The 21,305-nt window shown below is 54.4% G+C and overlaps 2 protein-coding genes across 5 annotated transcripts in view; both read right to left on the reverse strand.

The window, feature by feature from the left end:
- Positions 1-148: 148 nt before the first annotated feature.
- PHYHD1 (phytanoyl-CoA dioxygenase domain containing 1) lies at positions 149-15,871 on the reverse strand. Of its 3 annotated transcripts, none has more exons than XM_032306272.1 (11): positions 13,419-15,871; positions 8,806-8,964; positions 6,310-6,391; positions 6,120-6,167; positions 4,381-4,436; positions 4,234-4,296; positions 3,391-3,412; positions 1,816-1,944; positions 1,601-1,717; positions 670-796; positions 149-580 (listed from the first exon to the last, which is right to left on the reverse strand). In XM_032306272.1, the coding sequence occupies exons 1-11, from the start codon at positions 13,449-13,451 to the stop codon at positions 535-537; spliced, it is 882 nt and encodes a 293-aa protein (XP_032162163.1). In that variant the 5' UTR covers positions 13,452-15,871; the 3' UTR covers positions 149-534. The 3 variants fall into 3 exon arrangements, with proteins under 3 accessions (XP_032162163.1, XP_032162162.1, XP_032162164.1); XM_032306271.1 differs by lacking the exon at positions 13,419-15,871 and adding an exon at positions 9,113-9,411; XM_032306273.1 differs by lacking the exons at positions 1,601-1,717; positions 13,419-15,871 and adding an exon at positions 9,113-9,415.
- A 408-nt stretch (positions 15,872-16,279) lies between these two features.
- LRRC8A (leucine rich repeat containing 8 VRAC subunit A) overlaps positions 16,280-21,305 on the reverse strand; it is a 28,364-nt gene continuing 23,338 nt past the window's right edge. For both annotated transcript variants that reach the window (XM_032306261.1, XM_032306260.1), the window contains one exon: positions 16,280-18,205. In XM_032306261.1, coding sequence (XP_032162152.1) covers positions 17,930-18,205 — 276 coding nt within the window. In that variant the 3' untranslated portion in view covers positions 16,280-17,929. The remainder of the gene's footprint in view (positions 18,206-21,305) is intronic.

Genomic DNA, 21,305 nt, shown 5'->3' on the forward strand with positions numbered 1-21,305 from the left:
TTAAAGCTCTTGGCACAGCAAACGCCCACTGTGTTATTAAAATCGTACAGACCTCACCAGGCAGGGCTAGGACACCGGGGAAAAGTTTCAGCAGGGCTCTCATCTCGAAAGCAAGGCAGCTTGGGAAAAAGAAGGGTCAAGAAGCTGCATCCAGAAGTTGGTTTTATTGTATGTCTTGTACCATATTAATCTGAATTGCATCTGAGAGGAGAGAACAGTGGGAAGCTAGCAGAGAAGTGGCCAGAATGCTTTCATGGTGAAAGGCTGCCTCCCCTAGGGGAGGCTGGGGTGGGGCAGGAGAGAGGCAGAGAGAGGGAGGTCTCCCGAAAGCCAACCGTCCCACCGGGGGCTCCTGCTGCCCGCTGGTGACCTCCCGCCCTTCTGTCTGCAGGGCTGAGGGGCACAGACCCTGGCAGGAAGAAAGCGCAGGGGGACAGATTCGACTTCCCCTTGGCAGCTGGGCAGCGGGGAGGCGCTGGTACGTGGGGCCCACAGCTTCCCCTAGAGGGGCCAGGCCCAGCCCGGAGAGGGCGCTCAGGTGTACAGTGGGGGAAAGGGCAGCTCAGCTGAGGGCTGGAGCCTGCGGAGAGAGAGATGACCTTGCTCCCAGCCTCCAGGACCTCTTCAGGAGCCTGTCCAGGGCACGCGCACACACCCCCTGCCACCTACCAGTTCTCCGGGCTCCAGACAGTGCCCAAGCTCTCCATGAGGTGGAAAGTATAGGCGTGGCGTGAGCGGTCGGAGAGGTTCTTCTCACTCTTGTGTACCACTTCCCCGTGAATTAGGACGAGGTCCCCTGGCAGGAATGCAGCAGGTCAGGAGAACACTTGGCAGGGAGGGACAAAGGACCCTCCCACCTCCCATTCCCATCCTGGAGAGCTCAGGGGCCTGCTCCAGGGTCAGAGGCTGTGCTGCTGGCCGGAGGTCCCCCTGGGACCAAGTCCCTTCTGCTGTGACCTGTGCCACTGGCAAGCCTTGGCAAGGGCATTCCGCTTCTGCGGTGTTTGTGGAACCAGGCCCAAGTGTCTCTACTGTGCCCGGCAGCTGGGACTTCGCTATCAAAAGCTGGGCCGGAGCGCGATTGGGCGGCTCCGTGGTTAAGCATCTGCCTTTGGCTCGAGTCATGATCCCAGGGTCCTGGGGCTTCCCACATTGGGCTCCCTGCTCAGCCAGGAGTTGCTTCTCCCTCTGTCTCACTCTCTCTCAAAAATAAATAAAATCTTTAAAAAAAAAAAAAAAGGCCAACTGGACATCAGGTTGCCCTGTTCTAAAAGGAACGGCCAGCATTGGTTCAGCATCCGCGTTGTGCCCCACCTTCTGTACATCGTCTATCTCACTGACTTCCCCGCTTTACATTCGGGAAGACTGAGGCTCGGAAAGTTTCAATCATTTGGCCGAAGAGACAGCAGAGTCTGGATTCTAGCCTGATCCGGGAGGCCTTCCAGGTAATGGCGCGGCCTTCAGCCTTCCCAGAGCCCATCCAGCCCCACCTCCCAGTCTGTGACTTCACGGCCGTCCGGGGAGCTGGGCGTTCCGAGCAAGCACAGAGCCACAGGCACAGCCTTGGGGCCCGCCTCACTGCCCTCTGCATCCCACCTACCTCTCCGCGCTGGGGTGGGCACAAAGAGGCTGGCATCCCGGACAGGCTCTGACCCGAGGAAGCTGACGTCAGGCTTCGAGCCATCACTGGTCCGTACCAGCCTTCTTGACACCCCACCTGCAAGCCAAGGTGGAGTCTTCAGCCTCTCTTTTACCCGGGTCTCTCTGCCAGGGAGGGTAGGATACAAGTGGGCAGGGCGGGACAGGTGTCCTTACCGGTATGGGAGCCTGGGATGAACCAGAGGCAGCCGTTCTCCAGAGTGGCATTCTCCAGCGCTATCCACAGGCCCAGCAGCCGGCCCAGCGGCTCCGTGTGCAGGAAGGTGGAGTCCTGGTGAGGGTCGACTGCAACAGGACTGGGCATGAGGAACTTAGCCCACCTCACCTTGGCCTTGTTCCCCACTCCCTGGAGCTCTCAGAGCCTTCCGGGGTCAGTAGGAAACACACCGCTTCCCGGCCTGGAGACTCGGGGCACGAGATGTAACCTCTCAAAACTTCCCTTTCCTAAACGGTGAAGTGGCCTCGGCAGTAACCTACCTCCTAGGGAGGCCAGAGGCCCCCACAACCCAGTGTGTGAAAAGTGTTCAGTACTGGGCCCAACACTGTAATCACTAAAAAGTGGCTGCTGTGGTTTGATTCCAGCCAGGCGACTAAAGGCCCCGTCCTGAACCAGAACAAGCACCTCCAGCCACCACAGGGTCCTCCGGGTGGCATAAGACTGGGCAGTACGGAAGGAGACGAGGGTGTGCGACTGCCTCCATCCACATCTCAACCCCCTCCCCATGATGCTGGGGCCCAGCCGGGACGGAAGACCACTGAACAAGGGACTTCAGACCACGGATGCTAGCCTCCTTTCCCTCCTTCCCAGGGCACTGTGTGTTTTCCAAGCCCCAAACTTGACTTGAACGATCCAGACAGCGTCCAGAGGAAGGTGTCCTAACAGCGGGCACTCCGCAGCCTTTGGAGGAAGACCAAAGGAGGTGGGGTTGCTGAACCCAGGGAGGGGCTGCTCATCCCTTCGGGAGACTGTCCTTGGGCTGAACGGTAGGAAGAAGTGGGCAGTCCCAAGGAGGCCAACTTGGGCTCATGCAATGAAGGAAAGGTCTGGCTCTGAGGGGCTGAGCCTGTGTCATGGGAGGTATTTAAGTAGAAGTAGATAATCACCCACGAGGGAGGCTATAAAAGTGATCTGTGCATCCAGGGGGTTTGAAATTACAGCAGCAATTTCTCTGTTAAATCAGTCCTCCAGGGAGCTTGTTAAAAATACAGGTTCATGGGGCACCTGGGTAGCTCAGTCAGTTGGGCATTTGACTCTGAATTTCAGCTCGTGATCTTGGGGGCCGGAGATCCGGCCCTAAGTGGGACTCCACAATCAGCAGGAATCTGTTTCTCTCTCTCTCTCTCTCTCTCTCCCTTTGTTCACCCTTCCACTCATGTGTGTGTTTTTTTTTCTCTCCCTCTCAAATAAATAAATCTTTAAAAAAAATACATGTTTACAGGTTCTTGCAACCCTACTGACTCAAGAGCTCAGGGACTGGGGCCCCAGAATCTATTTTAACCAGCTAGGAGGTGCTGCCAGGTTCGAGAACCACTATGCCAAGGACTCCAGAACACCCTCCCAATAGACAGTTCCAAAAAGGAACAAAAGGTAGCTTCTCCTTCCTGGCCCAGGCTCTTGCCCATGGACATCTCAGCAGGTGCCATCCCTCCCTCCAGAGACCTGACAACCCCTGATGCCTCAGATGTCCCACCGTGACCCTTGCTGGACCCCATGGCCTGTTCTCAGCTCACCTTCGCCACCAAAGTGAGGTTGCTGCAAGAAAGAAGAAGGGCCGGTGAGGCCAGAGGAGAGTGGGTTGGAGCAGGGACCACTCTAAGTCCTGGATGCGTTTGCTTCTAAGGATTCCATGCCAGCACCCAGCTATGGAGTCCCACCGTGTGCCAGGCCCAGGAGGGCGGCAGAGAGAAAAACCACCCTGCCCACAGGGAGCTCCGAGTCCGAACACATGCACGCCTCCTGAGAGCAAAGGCAGAAGTGAGGGGTGGCAAGAGAGGCCGGGGCCCAGGCTTGAGGTTAAGCCACTCAGCCCCAGGATCCCTTTCTTCCCAAGGCAAAACTGGAAGTCTGCTTAGAGTAGGAGGCAGTGAGCTAGGCCTTGAAGCTGGGAGCACAGCATTTCAATAGCAAAAGAAGGAAGAAGGGAGGAATGCCTGGGTGGCTCAGTCGGTTAAATGTCTGCCTGCAGCTCAGGTCATGATCCCAGGGTCCTAGGATTGAGTCCCGCATTGGGTTCCCTGCTCAACAGGGAGCCTGCTTCTCCCTCTCCATCAGCCTGCCAGTCCTCCTGCTTGTGCTCCCTCTGTCTCTGTCAAATAAATACATAAAATCTAAAAAAAAAAGAAAGGCGGGGGAGAGTCCTGGGGGGCCCCTCCTTCCTGCCACCAAATTTTAACTGAGCACCTACTAAGTGCAAGGCACCTTACCCCGAAGAGACAGATTTCCCATGTTCTCCTTGCAACTTAGGAATTCCTCAGGGAGGCAGCTTTTGGCCCATGGTAAGGAGGGGCTTAGTATGAGTACTCTGCCCATATTACAGAGGATAAACTGAGGCCTGGGGATGACAGGGATCTCACCTTGAAGATGTACATGCTCTGCACGACCACGGGCATCTGGAAGCCCAGACTTTTGGCCAAGGCCTGGAGGGGGACAGAGGTCAGACTTCCAGCCTGCCCACACTCACACCTGGGCCACCCCCCACCCTCGCCCACACCCTCACTCACCTGCACCTTGGGGGAGTGTGTGACACTCCTGAAGACAGGGTCATAGGCATGCAGAGCTGCAGGACAGAGGCAGACTGACGGGCCAGCCCCTCTGCCCTCATGCGTCCCCCTGAGCCTGGCCCTGAGCACCCAGACAGGGGCCTTACTATGGCTTCTCACCTGTTTGTACTCATGGAGCTTTCTGCCGGCTCATAACGGAGAGACGGGCCCCCAGCCTGATTCTCGGCCTTGCAGCCATCTGGAAACCTCAATCCAGACCCGATTCAAAGGGATCTGTAACTTGGTAGTGGTCTCGGTCCTGCCACTTACTCTGTGATGCTTCAAGTGACCATTTTCATCTCCTATGAGCCTCAGTTTCTCCTCTGTACCGCAGAACCGGAAGACCAGTCCTGCCTCTCAGGCTGCCCCAAGACTCGAAGGGCTAACACATGCCTGGTCTGGTCGTCTCTTAATTATTGTTGTTGTTACAAAAAGCAAGGGATAGGGGGCACCTGGGGGGCTCAATCGGTTAAACATCTGCCTCCGGCTCGGATCACGATCCCAGAGTCCTGGGATCGAGCCCTGCCTTGGGCTCCCTGCTCAGCAGGGAGCCTACTTCTCCCTCTCCCACTCCCCCTGCTTGTGTTCCCTCTCTCGCGGTGTCTCTCTCTGTCAAATAAATAAAATAAAATATTTTTTAAAAATAATAAAATAAATAAATAAAACTTTAGAAATGATGGTTGGATATACTTATTGCCACTGAATTTATACTTCAAAACGGTTAGGATGGCAAATTTTATATTATATATATTTTACCACAATTCTTTTTACAAAGATTTAACAAAGAATTTTTTACAAAAATTCTTTCTACTAGTATGATGTAACTTCAAGTTTAAAAACGAGTGGGGGGACGCCTGGGTGGCTCAGTTGGTTAAGCAGCTGCCTTCGGCTCAGGTCATGATCCCAGCGTCCTGGGATCGAGTCCCACATCGGGCTCCTTGCTCAGCAGGGAGCCTGCTTCTCCCTCTGCCTCTGCCTGCCATTCTGTCTGCCTGTGCTCGCTCTCTCCCCCTCTCTCCCTTTGATAAATAAATAAAATCTTTAAAAAATAAAAAAATAAAAAAATAAAAACGAGTGGGGGCGCCCGGTGGCTCAGTCGATGGAGTGCCTGACTCTTGATTTTGACTCAGGTCGTGATCTCAGGGTCCTGCGATCGAGGTCTCCCACTCTGCCCCACCCCCACAGCCATGATGCCCTTCACGCTCAATGGGAAGTCTGCTTGAGATTCTCTCTCTCCCTCTCCCCCTCCTCCTTCTCACACACTCTCTCTTTCTCTCTCTAAATAAATAAATAAAATCTTTAAAAAAAAAAGGTGGTCTGCAAAATAAATTATAATATATGATCCTGGGGGAACAAAAAAAAAAGAAGACATCCTAGCTTCATCTGGGGTCTCAGAATAGGGACCATGCCAACATGTTAGGTACTCCTGAAGGAGGCTCCAGAAAGCAGTAAGGGCCAGGAGCACCCCAGGCCTGAGGTTTGGATCATCTGCACGGGGACTCAGCTGGCTCCTCTCCCAGGGCTATGTTGGTAGCATCTAGGGTTAGCATCATAAGGCCAGAGCAGCGGGCCCAAAGTGTGAGCTGAAGCCAGAAGTGCCATTTGCTGGGCCACTAACTCTTACAGTGGGCCTTGGGTTAGGCCCCAGGGCTCTTCGGGCCTCAGCTTCCCTGTTTTCTTGCCCCCAGGCACCTGCTTACCGTGGCCAATTTTATTGATGGATTTCTCCGGAGGGACCAGGAAATTTCCTGTAGCACAAGGAACAGGTAAAGACAAAAGAGCTGGAGTCCACCTTCCGCTGGGCAACTGGCCTCGGTGGGGAGCCCTCAGCCCTGGGGGGAGATACCCCAGTCTAGCCCTTCCCACACCCCAGGGGCCCCAGCTCCGAACCTTTCTCGTCGAAAACGTCTTTCTCAAAGAAGTAGCGAATCTTGTCACCACTGCTCAAGAAATAGTCTTTGTCACCCTGGCCCTGGGGAGAGGGGATATCAGAGGGACTGAGAGAGCATCACAGGGTCAGAGCTGGGGCTGGCCAAGAGGCAAGAGGATTCTCATGCTTCCCAACCCCCCAGAAGTAAGTTCTCGAACTCATCTACTGAGGCACAGTGAACAGAAACCCCCAGTACCTGGAAGCATACTAGGAAGCCCCAGCATAAAATTTCTTGGAAATCACTTAATAAGTCACATGATTCTTATGCTCAATACAGTGTGATTCTGAGTCTATGCACCGTAGTCCAATAGGCGCAGTTCGCAGGTAGCCTTGGGTCACCTGTTATCACTCTACGCCTGTTTCCTCATCTGTAAAGGGAAATAATCATTGAACTGACCTTGTCAGGATTGATGGAGGCTTCGGAGAGAGGCTGAATCTTACGGTAGTTGAGAGCACAGACCGTGGAGCTAGAATACTTGGGTTCAAATCCCAGCCCTGCCAAGGAGTTGCTGTGTGACCACAACCCCACTTGCTAAACCTCTCTGGGCTTAGTTTCCTCGTAAAGTATAGATGTGACTAAAGGTATCCTGTCGGGTGTTGCAGCGATTATGAATTAGTGTACATGAAGTGCTAGTACAGTCCTTGGAACGTGGTGAGTGCTACATGAATATCTGCTTTTATCATCATCGTTACTGCTACTGCTGTGGCGAAACAGAAAACACTCAGCCAGAGCCCAGCTAAATGATGAATATTAACTATTACTCATCGCTGTGTCTCTCTCTGTCAAATAAATAAATAAAATATTTTAAAATTTTGTCATTTATTTGAAAGAGGGAGAGTGTGTACACATGCCCATGGGTGGGGGGTGAACAGAAGGACAAGCAGGGAGCCTGACACAAGGCTCGATCCAGGACCCTGAAGTCAGGACCCTAAGATCAGGATCTGAGCCGAGGTCAGATGCTTAACTGGCTGAGCCACCCAGACACCCCTGATCTTTTTCCTCCTAATGCCTATTTCAAAGTCTTTTTTTTAGATTTTATTTATATGATAAAGACACAGCGAGAGAGGGGAACACAAGCAGGGGGAGTGGGAGAGGCTTCCTGCCAATTAGGGAGCCCAATACCAGGCTTGATCCCAGGACCTCAGGACCAGGACCTGAGCCAAAAGCAGAAGCTCAACAACTGAGTCAAGCAGTGCCCTCGCCCCCCCACATTTCTAAGTCTTAATACCAGTGGTGAATATTGAGGGTTTACTGAGTACGGCACTGTGCTGAGCTCTTTGCAAGCATTATAAACCAAGATACATACATTTTATTCTCCCATCCTCCCCCCAACCCTTCACTGGTCTCTGGTAGCTAGGAGGGCACAAGATTGGCACCCCCACTCCATGGGGCCTTGAGTGACCTGTCTCTAGGCACTGGACCCCCATTTCTGCTGTCCCCACCTAGAAGGCGGGGTTGAGGCCAGAAGAAACCCACTATTTGGAGGAAATTACTCTGTAACCCTTAGTCCTGCTGAACAGTGCCCCCCAGTCATGCTCTTTGGGTTCCCAGTCTTCAGGCCATTGTCATTCCCTTTATGCCCACCAGATGGCAGGAGCTCCTCAGCGTGAAGGAGCCGTGTGGCGCAGCTAGGACCACAGTTTTGGCTCCGGGGCCACACCACAAACAGGATCCTTTTTTCTTTTCTTTTCTTTTCTTTATTTTTATGATTGTATTTATTGAGAGAGTGAGAGGGAGGAAGTAGGCTCCATGCTGAGCAGAGAGCCCGATGCGGGGCTCGATCCGGGAGCCCTGGGATCATGACCTGAGCCAAAGGCAGATGCGCAATGACAGAGCCACCCGGGCGCCCCCACAGATAGGCTCCTGAAGGGTTAAGTGAACTGTGTGGGAGAACCCCCGAGTCTCAACTTACCCTTCTCAAACTATATTGAGTCCTATTAAGTCACGAGGGGTGGGGGTGGAGAAGCTGGGTTTCTAGCCTCCCTGAGGGGTAAGGCTGGGGGAGGGGCGGTGGTGTTCATCAGAGTCACTTGGCTCATTCCGGGCTGCTGGCCACAGAAGAGGCCCTTGTAGCAGGAGAACCACTGAGGAAGTTCCGCAGAGCAGCGAACAGGCGATCGGGGTTCAAATCCTCATTCTATCAATTTACTGACCACGTGGTATGGGGCCAGTGAGCCAGGCCTCATTTGCCCCAGCTGTCAAACAGGGGTAATAATACTGACCTTATAAATCCACAGTGAGGAGCGAGGAAATACGCAGACAAGGCACTGAGCCTGGCTCAGGGAGGGCTCAGGGCTCCATCTCTTATCAGAATGAGCCCATGGGCTTTGGGGGCCTCCCCATGGGCTTTGGGGGCCTCCGTCCCAGGCTGCTTCTCTGCCTGGGGCCTGAGCCCCCTCCCCTCCCTTTCAAACCAGATCCCTGCCGCAGATTCTCACCTGCCGCAGGCACTTACTTTGGTTCTCAGCTGCCCCTCTTCCTGGGTAGAAAATTCTATGCGGCAGTGGACAGGGACATCCATGTCAGCCACTAGCTTGCCAATCCTCTGTTGCATGACGGCACATTCATCCGCAAAGAAAAATCCTTCCAGCACCAGGAATCCATCCTCCTGAAACTGAAGGTGAGGAGAAAACTCAGGCTTCCCCCTCTCCAATGCTCTCTGTGAGGACTGACCTGACCCGTCCCTGAAACCCAAGTGTGCGGGAGGACAGGACCAAGTGTCCTGTTCATTGCTCAGTCTCCCCCCACAACACACCCCTAACCGAGGCACGGCATCTGGGACACAGTGGGGAGCAACCAATAGTAGTTGCTTGAATGAAGGAAGGAGGAAGGGGAAGTGTCACCATCCCTCCCCTCCAGTGGGCTTTGAGGCACAGGGGAATACAACCTTATTCATTTAGTCAACTAAAATTTATTGAGCATCTACTGTGTACCAGCACAGTTTTAGGAGCTGGAGCTACAGTAATGAGGAAGCCTGGCGTCCTGGAGCTTACAGTCTAGCAACGGAGGCTGACATCAAACAAAGGGCTCCTGGGTGGCTCAGGGGGTTAAGTCCTCTGCCTTCGGCTCAGGTCATGATCCCAGGGTCTTGGGATTGAGCCCCACATTGGGCTCTCTGCTCAGCGGGGAGCCTGCTTCCCTTCCTCTCTCTGCCTGCCTCTCTGCCTACTTGTGATCTCTGTCTGTCAAATAAATAAATAAAATTTCAAAAGAAAAGAAAAGAAAAAAAGTGACTCAAATTAAAAAATAAATAAATAAAGGGGGGTGCCTGGGTGGCTCAGTGGGTTAAAGCCTCTGCCTTCGGCTCAGGTCATGATCCCAGGGTCCTGGGATCGAGTCCCGCGTCGGGCTCTCTGCTCAGCAGAGAGCCTGCTTCCCCTCTCTCTCTGCTCTGCCTCTCTATCTGCTTGTGATCTCTCTCTCTGTCAAATAAATAAATAAAGTCTTTTATTAAATCAATCAATCAATCAATCAATCAATAAAGGGACCAGCAGGGTAATGGGAGTGGGAGAGACAAGGATGAACTTTCCAGACTAAGGGAGCAGGATGGGTGAAGTACATGAGCATGGGAGGGGCCAGATGGAGCAAAGTGACGGTGGAGGCAGAAGGGGGGACAGGGGGTGGGTGGAGTGGGGTGCGGGGGCAGGCCAGGCAAGGAAATGGGCTTTATACTAAATGCAGCCGCAGACAGCCAGGGTTGGGGGCGGGGGAGGTTAAAGCAGTGAGCTTATTCTCGTTTGCCTCCAGACCTCTTGCTCTGCAGCTGTTGAGAGGTGGGAGGAGAGAACGAACGTCTGCGTGCTTGCCGGCAGACCCTCGTAAGATCTCAGCGTTGGACGTCACCTCCTGACCCCCCTGTGAAGTACCCGATTTCCAACTGCTGACAGCCCTCCCCCACCCCTTCCCTTTCTCCCCCATGATGCCCAGCTCTGGCTGCCACATGTGGGAATCTGGGACATTCCTACCCACCCACCGTTGGCCCTTTGGTCTCTGGACAGCTGTGTGTGATAGAGCCTTAATCCTCGGGGCGCCTGGGTGGCTCAGTGGGTTGGGCGTCTGCCTTCGGCTCAAGTCATGATCTGCCTTCGGCTCAAGTCATGATCTCGGGGTCCTGGGGTTGAGCCCTGCTGTCAGGCTCCCTGCTCCGTGGGGAGTCTGCTGCTCCCTTCTCCCTTCTGCCCCTCCCCCTGCTTATGTTTGCTCGCTCTCTCTATCTCTCTAATAAATAAATTAAATCCTTATTTATTTATTTTTTAAAGATTTTATTTATTTGACAGAGACAGTGACAGCAGGAATACAAGCAGGGGGAGTGGGAGAGGAAGAAGCAGGCTTCCCGCTGAGCAGGGAGCCTGATGCGGGGCTCCATCCCAGGATCCTGGGATCATGACCTGAGCTAAAGGCAAACACTTAATGACTGAGGCACCCAGGTGCCCCCCAAAATCTTTTTTTTTTTTTAAGATACTTAATCTTCACATCAGTATCGAGCTGAACACTTCCTCATTGGGAACTGGGTCACCCACAGCCAACTCTGACCCAGCAGACACGCTCGGGCGAGAACTTTCCAAAATAAGAAGTTGGGAGCTCAGCAAATAAGGCGGCAAAGATGTACTGATGGGGTCTCCACTGAGGCAAGTTGAACGAGAGCAATAAATCAGAAACAACCTAAGTGCTCAGCACGAGGAGAGTCATTCAACAAAGTATGTTCTATCTGGAACTCAGCACAGCTGACAAGAACCATGTGGCAGAAAAATATTTACTGACGTGGACATGTGTGCTTGATATACTGGGGGATGGAAAAAAAGTGGGGAGCGCCTGGGTGGCTCAGGTGGTTAAATGTCTGCCGTTGGCTCAAGTCATGATACCAGGGTCCTGGGATCCAGTCCAGCATCAAGCTGCCTGCTCATCGGGGTGCCTGCTTCTCCCTCTGCCTGCTCTGCCTGCTGCTCCCCCTGCTTGTGCTCTCTCTCTCTCTCTCTGACAAAGTCTTAAAAGGAAAAGAAAAAAGCAGCTTAAAAAAAAAACAAAACGAAGTAGGGGCGCCTGCGTGGCTCAGTGGGTTAAGGCCTCTGCCTTCGGCTCAGGTCATGATTCCAGGGTCCTGGGATCGAGCCCCGCATCAGGCTCTCTGCTCAGTGACAGTTTGTTTCTTCCTCTCTTTCTGCCCTTTCTGCTCACTCTCTCTTTCTCTCTCAAATAAATAAGTAAATAATCTTTTTAAAATATAAAATAGTGGTGCTTGGGTGGTTCAGTGGGTTAAAGCCTCTGCCTTCGGCTCAGGTCATGATCCCAGGGTCCTGGGATCCAGCCCCGAACTGGCTCTCTGCTCAGCGGGGAGCCTGCTTCCCCCTCTCTCTCTGCCTGCCTCTCTGCCTACTCGTGATCTCTGTCAAATAAATAAATAAAATATTTTTTTAAAAAAAGAAAAAAACATAAAATAAAATTAAAAAAACGGTGGGCAAACTCTCATAAGAAGTAGCTATTATGATCGACTTTTAAAGTTTCTAGGGCTGTCAATCGCACTACTGGGTAGTTACCCCAAAGATCCAAATGTGGGGATCCAAAGGGGCACATGCACCAGAATATTTATAGCAGCAATGTCCACAATAGCCAAACTATGGAAAGAGCCCAGATGTCCATCAACAGATGAATGGATAAAGAAGATGTGGTGTGTACACACACACACACACACACACACACACACACACACACACAGGATTACTATGCAGCCATCAAAAATGAAATCTTGCCCTTTGCAACAGTGTGGGTGGAACTAGAAGGTATTATGCTAAGCAAAATAAGTCAATCAGAGAAAGGCAATTATCATATAATCTCACTGATATGAGGGATTTGAGAAACAAGAAAGAAGATCCTAGGGGAGGGGAGGAGAAAATGAAACCAGAGAGGAGACAAGCATAAGAGACTCTTAATCCCAGGAAACAAACTGCAGGTTGCTGGAGGCAAGGGAGGTGGTAGGGAGGGGGTGGCTGGGTTCTGGAGATTGGGGAGGGTATGTGCTATGGGGAGTGCTGTGAATTGTGTAAGACTGATGAATCACAGACCTGTACCCTGAAACTTTTAAAGTTTTAAAGTTGTTCAGTCCCCTGAAACAAATAATACATTATATGTTAACTTAAAAAAAAAAGGTTAATAATTTAAAAAAAAAGGTGTCTACCAAAATACTAAGTCTTGGGGTTGGAAATTATGGGTGGTTTTTCATTTTCTTCTTTGAGACTTTCTCTTTCTGTATTTTTCAGCATTTTCCTCTCGTCGTCAGGAATAAACGAGGGACACGTTTTTTAAGTCTGCGTCACTCTAATTCCCAAGCATTAGCTTTTCGTGTTTGACCGCAGGTGGGACTTTGCTGCCCTCCAAGGGCTCAGGGCGGGGCGGGGCGTTCCGCCTTCTCCTCACCCCGCCCCCACTCCGGGCCCTGCCCCCCCGCTCCGCCCCAGCTTCGCCTGCCTTCTCCCGCTTCTCTCCTCGCAATCAGGAACCACTCCTAGGCTGCCTGATCTTTTAAGATTTTATTTATGTATTTGAGAGAGAGAGAGTTGCGCGAGTGTGCCAGATCAAGAGCAGGGCGGGGAACCAGACGGAGAAGCAGACTCCCCGCTGAGCAGGGAGCCTGAGGCAGGGCTGGATTCCAGGACACCGAGATCATGAGCAGAGCCAAAGGCTGAGCCACCCAGATGCCCCTGATCTTTACTCTTTATTACAGTTTCCGTCACTCGGTGGTTGGACACTGACTACTCTGGGTTTGTTTCATCTTTTGAAAAATGGCAGGGGCGCCTGGGTGGCTCAGTGGGGTAAAGCCTCTGCCTTCAGCTCAGGTCATGATCCCAGGGTCCTGGGATCAAGCCCCGCATCAGGCTCTCTGCTCAGCAGGGAGCCTGCTTCCCCTCCTCTCTCTCTGCCTGCCTCTCTGCCTACTTGTGATCTCTGCCAAATAAATAAATAAATAAATAAATAAATAAATAAATAAATAAATAAATAAAAATGGCAGAGGGTGGGGTTGAGTTTCCAGGGTCTACTAGAAGTCGGAGAGACCCCCACCCCACATGGCCCTACCTTCTGGAGCTGCGAGGGACTCAGGCAGGACATGAGGTTGAGGCTCTGGGTGCCGCTGCTGTTGCCGGAGGCCCGAGAGGAGAAAGTACAAATTAAGCAGTTTGGAAGTGCCTAATAAGGGGTGACGGGTGCAAAGTGCTGGAGCCTGGGAGACGGAGGAGGACTTAACCCTTTCCCACCCAGAGGAAGCCCAATCCCAACCCCCAACCCTTCCCCCAAGCACACACTGTCCCCCCCCACCCCAAGTCACTTCTGTACCTGGATGGGGCCCTTGCCTCTGCCCCAGCCCAATACCCTGGGTCCATCCCCCTAGTTAATCTAGGATTAGCCCTTTCCAATCTCCTTCGTGGTTTTTAATGGCTCCGTCCCAGTTGTTTTGCAGAAACCGCCCCCTTCTGGCTGCTTACCAGGTGCCTAGAAATTGTATTCGAGGGGTGTCAGCGCGAAGAAGCTGGGGAGGCCGAAGGATCCCTGATCCTAGGCACCATGACTCACTGTGACCTCTGACAAATGTCAGCCCCTGTCTGTTTCTTAGCATATGTACTGCTGAAGCAAGCAGAAATGTCAGCCTCTCTCTGGACTTCATGTGTGGATTAGAAAATCCCCAGGCCACCAGCATCAGTGTAGGGTGGGGGGGACACAGGGTGGGCCTGGGGGACTTGCACATCAGACAGGTTGGACTGGGGCAAGTGGCTTTGCGTTCCAGAGGTGGAAAAGGTCCTCAGAGAATTGTCTGGGCCCCTCCCAGCTCTGATCCCCAGAAACTCTGTCCGTCTTGGGAGGATTAGGGAAAGATGGAAGGGTCAGCTTACAGCTCAGAGGAAGACAGCAGATAAAGGGAAATCTTAGAGAAGGGAAGGGGCTGGGGGCACCTAGTTGGCACAGTTGGAAAAGCATGTGACTCTTGCCTCTGGGCCCTGAGTTCAGTCCCCACAAAGGGTGCAGAGATTACTTAGGTAAATAAGCCTAAACAAAAACAAAAACAAAGAAAGGAAGAAAGAGGAAGGGGATACAACCGGGAACCTGGGTCTCCAGAATGAGGGGAAAACCATGTTCCTGTTCCCCGGCCCAAGATGTTGGGTGTCTCAAATCCACCAGCCAGGACTACAGCCGCCATGGCCTGCCCAGCAGGGCCATTCTGGCTGTAGCTCCTGAAAACTGGTCATTGGCCCTCCCCGAAATGACATTTTTCTGAATGGCGAAGGGACAGAATGTCTTGGGAGTGAGTGTGGGGACATGAGCTCAGCCTTTAGGAGCCTTGGCCCCAAGTCAAGTCATGTTTTCTGGGCCACCGCACTGGGAGTGACTGCTCGGTCCCAATTCCCAAAGGCTAGGGAGAGGGGTGGCCAGGTTCCTGAGAATGGGGAAGAGGTTCTGAAGAGTCCGGCTGGGTGAGGAGGGCAGGCATAGTTTGTCTTCTAGGAGACTCAGCTCACTTGAGGCAAGGCCCATTCCCAGCTGTCCTGGCCTCATCTGACGCAGCTGTCCACTACAGGGACCCCCGCCATGTGTCAGGGGCACAGCAAGGGTCCCCATCCCATGGGCCAGGAGCTCCCCTGGGAGTCCCCACCGACAGCTTATAGTGGAGGCTTCATGAGGCAAACTGGGTTTGAGTCCAGACCTGGGCCTTGTTTTCTCCATCTGTAGTTTGGGGATAACCTCTCGAAAGGAGGAAGGAGGAATACTTACCTGCCGATAAAGAGATTCGGCACAGGGCCCGGGACTCACTGAAAGCGCCCATCAGCTAGCTGTTCACCAGAAGTTAGCTGGGGGGACTGTTCTGGGTGAAATATGAGGGTAGTTCTTATTTTGAGCTTCCCCGTTGTCCAAACTGCTGTTGTCATCTGTGGAATGACTACACTATTGAAGTTTGGAGGGGACAGCCCGCAGGGGGGCTCAGACGGGAGAAGGAGGGGCTGGGCCTCCTCGATTTGCTCATTTATCCAGGTCAGGCTTTGGGAGGTGGGTTTGCATTGTTTTGTTTTGTTTGTTTGTTTGTTTTTTCCAAGAGCTAACCAGCTCCAGGTCCAACACGACTGCTCCTGGTGGCGCAGGGTGGCCCCAAGACTGGGTGGGGGAGTGGGAGTCGGTAAGGGGGTACCAGACTGGACAGGAGGGTCTCAGAGGGGATTGGCCTTTCTTCTTCGCCAAAAGCCCCCTGCCCCTGGGTCCCCAGGTCAGCCCACCGCAAACCTCACTGGTCCAGGTGGAAGACTGACCAGTTACTGGGCACTGAAAGCCAGCCCCACTACCAAGTCATCATCAGGTAAGCCTCAGAACAGTCCTACAAGGTTGCATATACTAGCCTGATGTTACAAACGAGGAAGCTGTGGCCGAGCTATGATTTGAAGGCAGCTCCACCCATCTCCCTGAGCCTCTGTCCTTGACCCCAGCACATTCAGCAGGCTCCCAAAGGGGCCAGGAGCTGGCTCTCCCACAGTGACTCTCGGCGGGCCCACGAGTGGAAACGCCCATTGCACAGATGGGGTTCTGGAGGCTGTGGGAGGGAAGGGGTTGCCCCAACTTCATGCAGGGAATAACAGAGCAGGGACAAGACTGGAGACCACTGGCTCCCACCCCAGTGTCCCCCTCCCCTCCGCGGCCTCCCCACCCATCAAAGCTCATGAAGGCCCAAACTCCAGGTGACCAGGCTGGAGGCAAGACCCCAGGCCCAGGCCACACCTGACCTGTATCAGACTCTGTCCAGCCCACACCCAGTAGCGGCCTCCAAGGGACAGGGAGAGGGGCACCTGCTTCTAGGTGCCCGGCAGCAGCCACTCAACAAACTAGTCCTCAGAGTCCAGTGGGACCCAAAGAGCTGAGAGAAGGGTCCCCCCCATGACACGGAGACCTCCAAAGGCTACTTTCTGTTATAGATTTATTTGATATTTGAATGGAGTCTACAAGTTCAGACCCTCATGTAACGGATTGCTTCATGGTCGTCAAAGGCTAGTGTGCATTATTTCTGAGGATTACATCCGCTGACATGACACAGAAACACAAATGGACAGACAAAGGGACATAATCATGAAGACAAGAGACGCTAAAACGTGCCTTAGTGTCCAAGTGATTGATCTAAGGCGGGGCACCCTTCTAATGCAGGGACCCCCGTGGCTTATCTAAAGTGAGGAGGCTTCTTGCCACCAGGCGCCGAGAGGGCAGCGTGTGTATGCCTGGCACCTGGGACAGAAACCGGGACCCAAACCTGGGGAGCCTGCCCCTCTGAGCAGTGACCTACCCCGCCTGCCCCCAACAACCCCGCCTCCCAGGGTCTCTTCTGAAGGGCCAGGAGGTGACGGGGCTGACGTTGGCAGCTGAGGCTACGGATGGCACTGGGCAAACTCCTGACACAGCAGGTGGGAAGCAGAGTCCGGGCGGGGCAGCTCCTCCTGGCTCCTTAACACTGACGGGGGACGGACGGGGAGCATGGAGCACCGTTCATCCGGGGATTAGCTGACCCGAGTCTCCTCCTTTCTTGGCAGCTCCAGAACATTCCCTTTGGCCAACAGCCACAGACATGAGTGCCTGCCAAGACACATGGAGGAAAAAGAAAACAAGACACCGAAAACAAAACAAAACAAAACAAAATCCCCGCCCTAGGAGAGGAGAGGAACAAACAGAACTCCTGGACCAAGGTCACACCAGACTCGAACACATCCTGCAGCCTGCAGGCCCCCGCGGGGGGGGGGGGGGGGGGGGGGGGGAACAGTTCAGTGTCTTGCTGCTCTGCTCAAGAGAAGCTGCCATCCTGCCCTGAGACCCCAACTCACTGGCCTTCACTGGTTTTTTCTTTTTAGTTTAGTTTTTTTTTTTTAGTTTTTTTTTTCTTTTTAATACCCAAACCATCAATTTTCAAAGCTTTAAAAAAAAATGTTCTTTTTTTTTCCTTTTTACTTAAAAAAAAAAATCTAAAATTGATGAGACAAGCCCCAGGCCTGGCCTTTCCACCTGGTGGCCTGCTGTCCCCTGGGCCACACCGCCAGAACCCAGCCCAGCACTGCTGGGGTGACTATCGCGGCTGGTTCTCCCTGGACCCCTCTGCTCAAGTCTGGGAGGTCCTACCGGTGGCATCACCAAAACAGGAAAAGGGAAACTGCCCACCCTTCCTTACATACTCCCGATCCGAGCTGAATGAACTTTGTCGGGAATGTAGAAGTTATCTGGAGGGAGGGGAGGGGAAGTGCAGAAAAATAAATACCAGAGCTAAGTGGACAGCCCCGGGGATCCGCCTCCCGCAGAGGCGGCCTCCAGGGGGGCCGCCCTGATTGTCCAAATACTGCGCTCGAAGACATAGGTCTCTGATCTCCCCGACAGGCGCCTGCCCTGGGGGACGTGAGTCTCAGAAGGAGGGAAGGGGCCAGCCCCTCGGGTCCGGTCCCGGTCCTGTGGCCGCAGCCTGGCCGACGTCCAGCCCCAGGCTCCGGCCCTGACTGAGGCCCGGCTGGTCGTCCCTGGGTCCTGGGGCCCCCGAGGACTCCGCGGCGAGCTGGTGCTCAGCCGTGTGCCGGCGCTCAGGCCTGCTCCTTGTCCGCCCTCCAGAGCCGCTCCTTCACCTCGGGGGGCAGTGTGTTGAACAGGTCCTCCTCCACCACCAGGCCGCTGCGCTTGAGCAGCGGGCACTCGCCCAGCTCCACGGGCAGGCACTCGAGCCGGTTGCCCCGCAGCTCGATCTGGGTCAGGTTGGTCAGCTCGCCCACCCGCGAGGGCAGAGACTGCAGCACGTTGTTGCCCAGGTGCAGGGCCCTCAGCTTCCGGCACTGGAAGAGTTCTGGAGGCAGCGCCTCGATCTGCAAGGGCGGGAGCAGAGGGCCAAAGTGAGGGGCGCAGCTCAGACCTGGGGCCCTGGCTGAGGTGTCTTCCCAGCCTCTCACCCCAGGCACCAGCCGCTCTTCTGAAACCCATTTCAGCTCCACAGGCCCCCGGCCGCAGCTCCATCTGGCCTAAAGCCTGCCTGACCTCCACCTGGGTTGGAAGTCTTAGCTCTTGCACTCACTTCCTCCGGGAAGCCTTCCCTGACCTCCTGGGACACCTAGGGCACTCATGGCCCCCAGTGTCACCGATCCCTCTGCAGCAAAGCTGCTTAATCACTTGTCACTCCCGGCCAGGCTCTGAGAGGGCAGGGCTGGGGCTCCCTAGTTCCCTGCTGTGTCCCAGCGCTTGGCACCCTAAGAAGCAGGTCACGCTGGCCAGCTACTGTCAATCCAGCCCCCTCCTCCAATGCCCAGGGCTCCTCAGGAGCCAGGCTGTGGGGCCTGCTTGGTTTAAGAACGATTTATGAAAGAGAGCAGCACGCTGAAAAAAGTCACATACCCCAGGTGCTGAGAAGTGCGGGGAGCACTCTGATAGGGGTGAGGACCCCAGCCTTGTCACACCTCCCTGTCCTGGGCCTCAGTCCCCTCATGTGTCAAGTCACACCCTGATCATGAGAGCAGGGGGTCCAGTATGGATCATTACGCCCCACGCAGCTTCCTCCCCAGTGGGCTCGCCCTGAGCACTGATACTACTACCTCATCTGCCCGTCAGAACCCCCGGTAAATACCACATCAACACTTCCTCTGCTCTCCAATTTGGGTACCGTTTCACCAAGGAGGCCCTAAAGAAGCTAACCTGCCCAGAGGTTGACAGCTGGAACGGGGGGAGCCAAGCCGGAGCCAGGTTCAACAGCTTGGGCTCGGCTATCTGCCCACACTGCTGGCGAAGCAAGGAGCAAACAGTGGGGCCCAAGTGGGCCCCTGCTGAGTCTCTGGCACATAGGAAAAGGTCCATAAATGCTGCCTTCTCCCCTGCCCTCTGTGAGGAGTCGGCTATAAACCCGGGTTCTCACTGAACCTATTTGCCAGAACAGTCTCCTTCAGAAGGGCTGGGCAGAAGGGACCCCACTCGATCCCACGTGAGGACGATGGAGAGACTGTTTAGTAAGCCCTGGGAGGTGGCTCTCTCACGGTCCCCATTGTCCCGCTGAGGCCTGCAGAGGCGGGGTGTCCAAGAATGCACGGCCACAAAGGTCAGGAGAGGGTGTAAGCAAGCCTTGCTTCCTCTGATTCAGAGCCCGCGCCATGCTCCCATTCTTCCAAATATGGCACTCATTGGCAAGGCCCTTTCCCTCTCTGGACCTTGGTTTCGCCCCTGTAGAATGAGAGGTAGGACGGGCAATGCCTCTCGCCTTCAGTGTTCTGTGGCTGAGGGCCTTTGGGCAGACTTGGATCTTGGGTGACTTACTGTCTGAAAAGAGACCCCGACCTGGGCCTCCAAAAACAGCCATCGTCGTGCCCAGTGGTCAAGGATGGAGCCAAGGTGGCCTCCAGGTGAGCAGGGCTAAAGGTCAGGGACACGAAGGTGAGAGGGCGTGACAGGAAGTGGGCTCCCGAAGGACAGAGAGGCCTGAGCCTCCCAGAGAGTCCACTCCCGCTCACACACACACAGGGACCCCCGACCCCTGTCTGGTGGCTCAGACAGGGGTCAGGGCAGCATGAAAGGCCTGGCCCATTGAGTGCCACAGCTGGGGTTCATGTGTAGAGCTCCCTCCCTAAAACGCCCCTTCCCCAGCACCCCTGCCCCAGCCAGTGAGCTGCCTCCAGGTCCCCCAGAGAAAAGAGAAGGTGCCCCAGTGGCTCAGTGCCTCGCCATAGTCACCCCGTCCTTTGGACCTGTCCTTTCCCAAAGGTGTCACTCGGCTGCAGAAGGCTTGGGGGGTCCCGTCCTCTCCTCCCTCCCAGGGACGTCGATGGCTCCCCCCTCAGCACCGAAGTAGCCCCAGATTCCCCTAGTCTTTGAAAAAAGAGACAATATTCCCAGAAGCCTCTGGGGCTGTTCCATCGCCCTCCCCCACCCCGACGAACCACATGGAAGAAAATGCTGTCTCTCTTCAGCTGTGATCCAGCTTCTGCCCCTGTCCACCCCTGAAACCACATGGCCAGAGTCACCAACAGTCCCTCCTAATCCACTGGACCCGAATCCGTCCCTCAGCCGACCGCCCCACGTGCTGGAAGCCCACGCGCTTGAGCCAGACTCCTCTCTCCCGCCACCCTCTCCCCGCAGTGAGCTCGACAAGGACACCTCTTCCTCCAGGAGCCCCGGCAGGGACAGAGAGGACTCCCTGAGCTGCAGGCTGACCCAACATGGTCCCTTGGATGTCCCGGGGCCCCAGACACCCAACATGGGACACACACTCTCCTCTCGGAAAACCAGTGACCCCTCCTGCATCCTATTTCAACGACCCATCTTCCCAGGCAGCCAAGTGAGAAACCCCTAGTCCCTCAGACCTCTCCCTGTCTCCCTCGTCCAATCCAGTCCTATCCTGCGGATTCTCCCACCAAAGTCTCTCCACCCAGGGCAGCCTCTGTCAGTCAAGGCCTCACCCCGCTACCCTGCCCACCAATGGCGCCACCAGGGGTCTCTGCCAGCTCTTGACTTCTCCCTCGTGCCCTTCAAACCCAACGCCTCCCGCTGCAGCAAGAACAATCTCCCCCAATTATCAGTCAGCTCGTTTCTTCATCTACTTGGAGAATTTGGTGAACATTTGCTCTGTGTCAGGCACTGAATGAAAGAGCCAAGATCCACGTCACCAGACGAGGGCAACAAAGATCACATGGAAACAAGAGGGAAGAACAGGATTCCTTCCGGCCCTGACCTCAGGGGAAAGTCCAAATTCCAGGGGCTGCTAGCTCACCCATCCCCACCCCCCACCCCCCCGCCCCGCACTGTCAGGACCTACTGGACTCTCCCTTTCCCCTTCACCTGGCCACGGGAGATGTCCCTTCCTCCAGGACGTCTGCCTGCCCTAAATCTGGGCTGACACCACCCCTGTGTTTGACCAGGAGCCTCCAGATGGGCAGCCAGGGGCTTTATTTGTCCCTGGGTCACCTTCCTCTACCCTAAGAATGCTCG

The sequence above is a fragment of the Mustela erminea genome, chromosome 12 (genome assembly GCF_009829155.1).
Source record: "Mustela erminea isolate mMusErm1 chromosome 12, mMusErm1.Pri, whole genome shotgun sequence".
Lineage (NCBI taxonomy): Eukaryota > Metazoa > Chordata > Mammalia > Carnivora > Mustelidae > Mustela > Mustela erminea.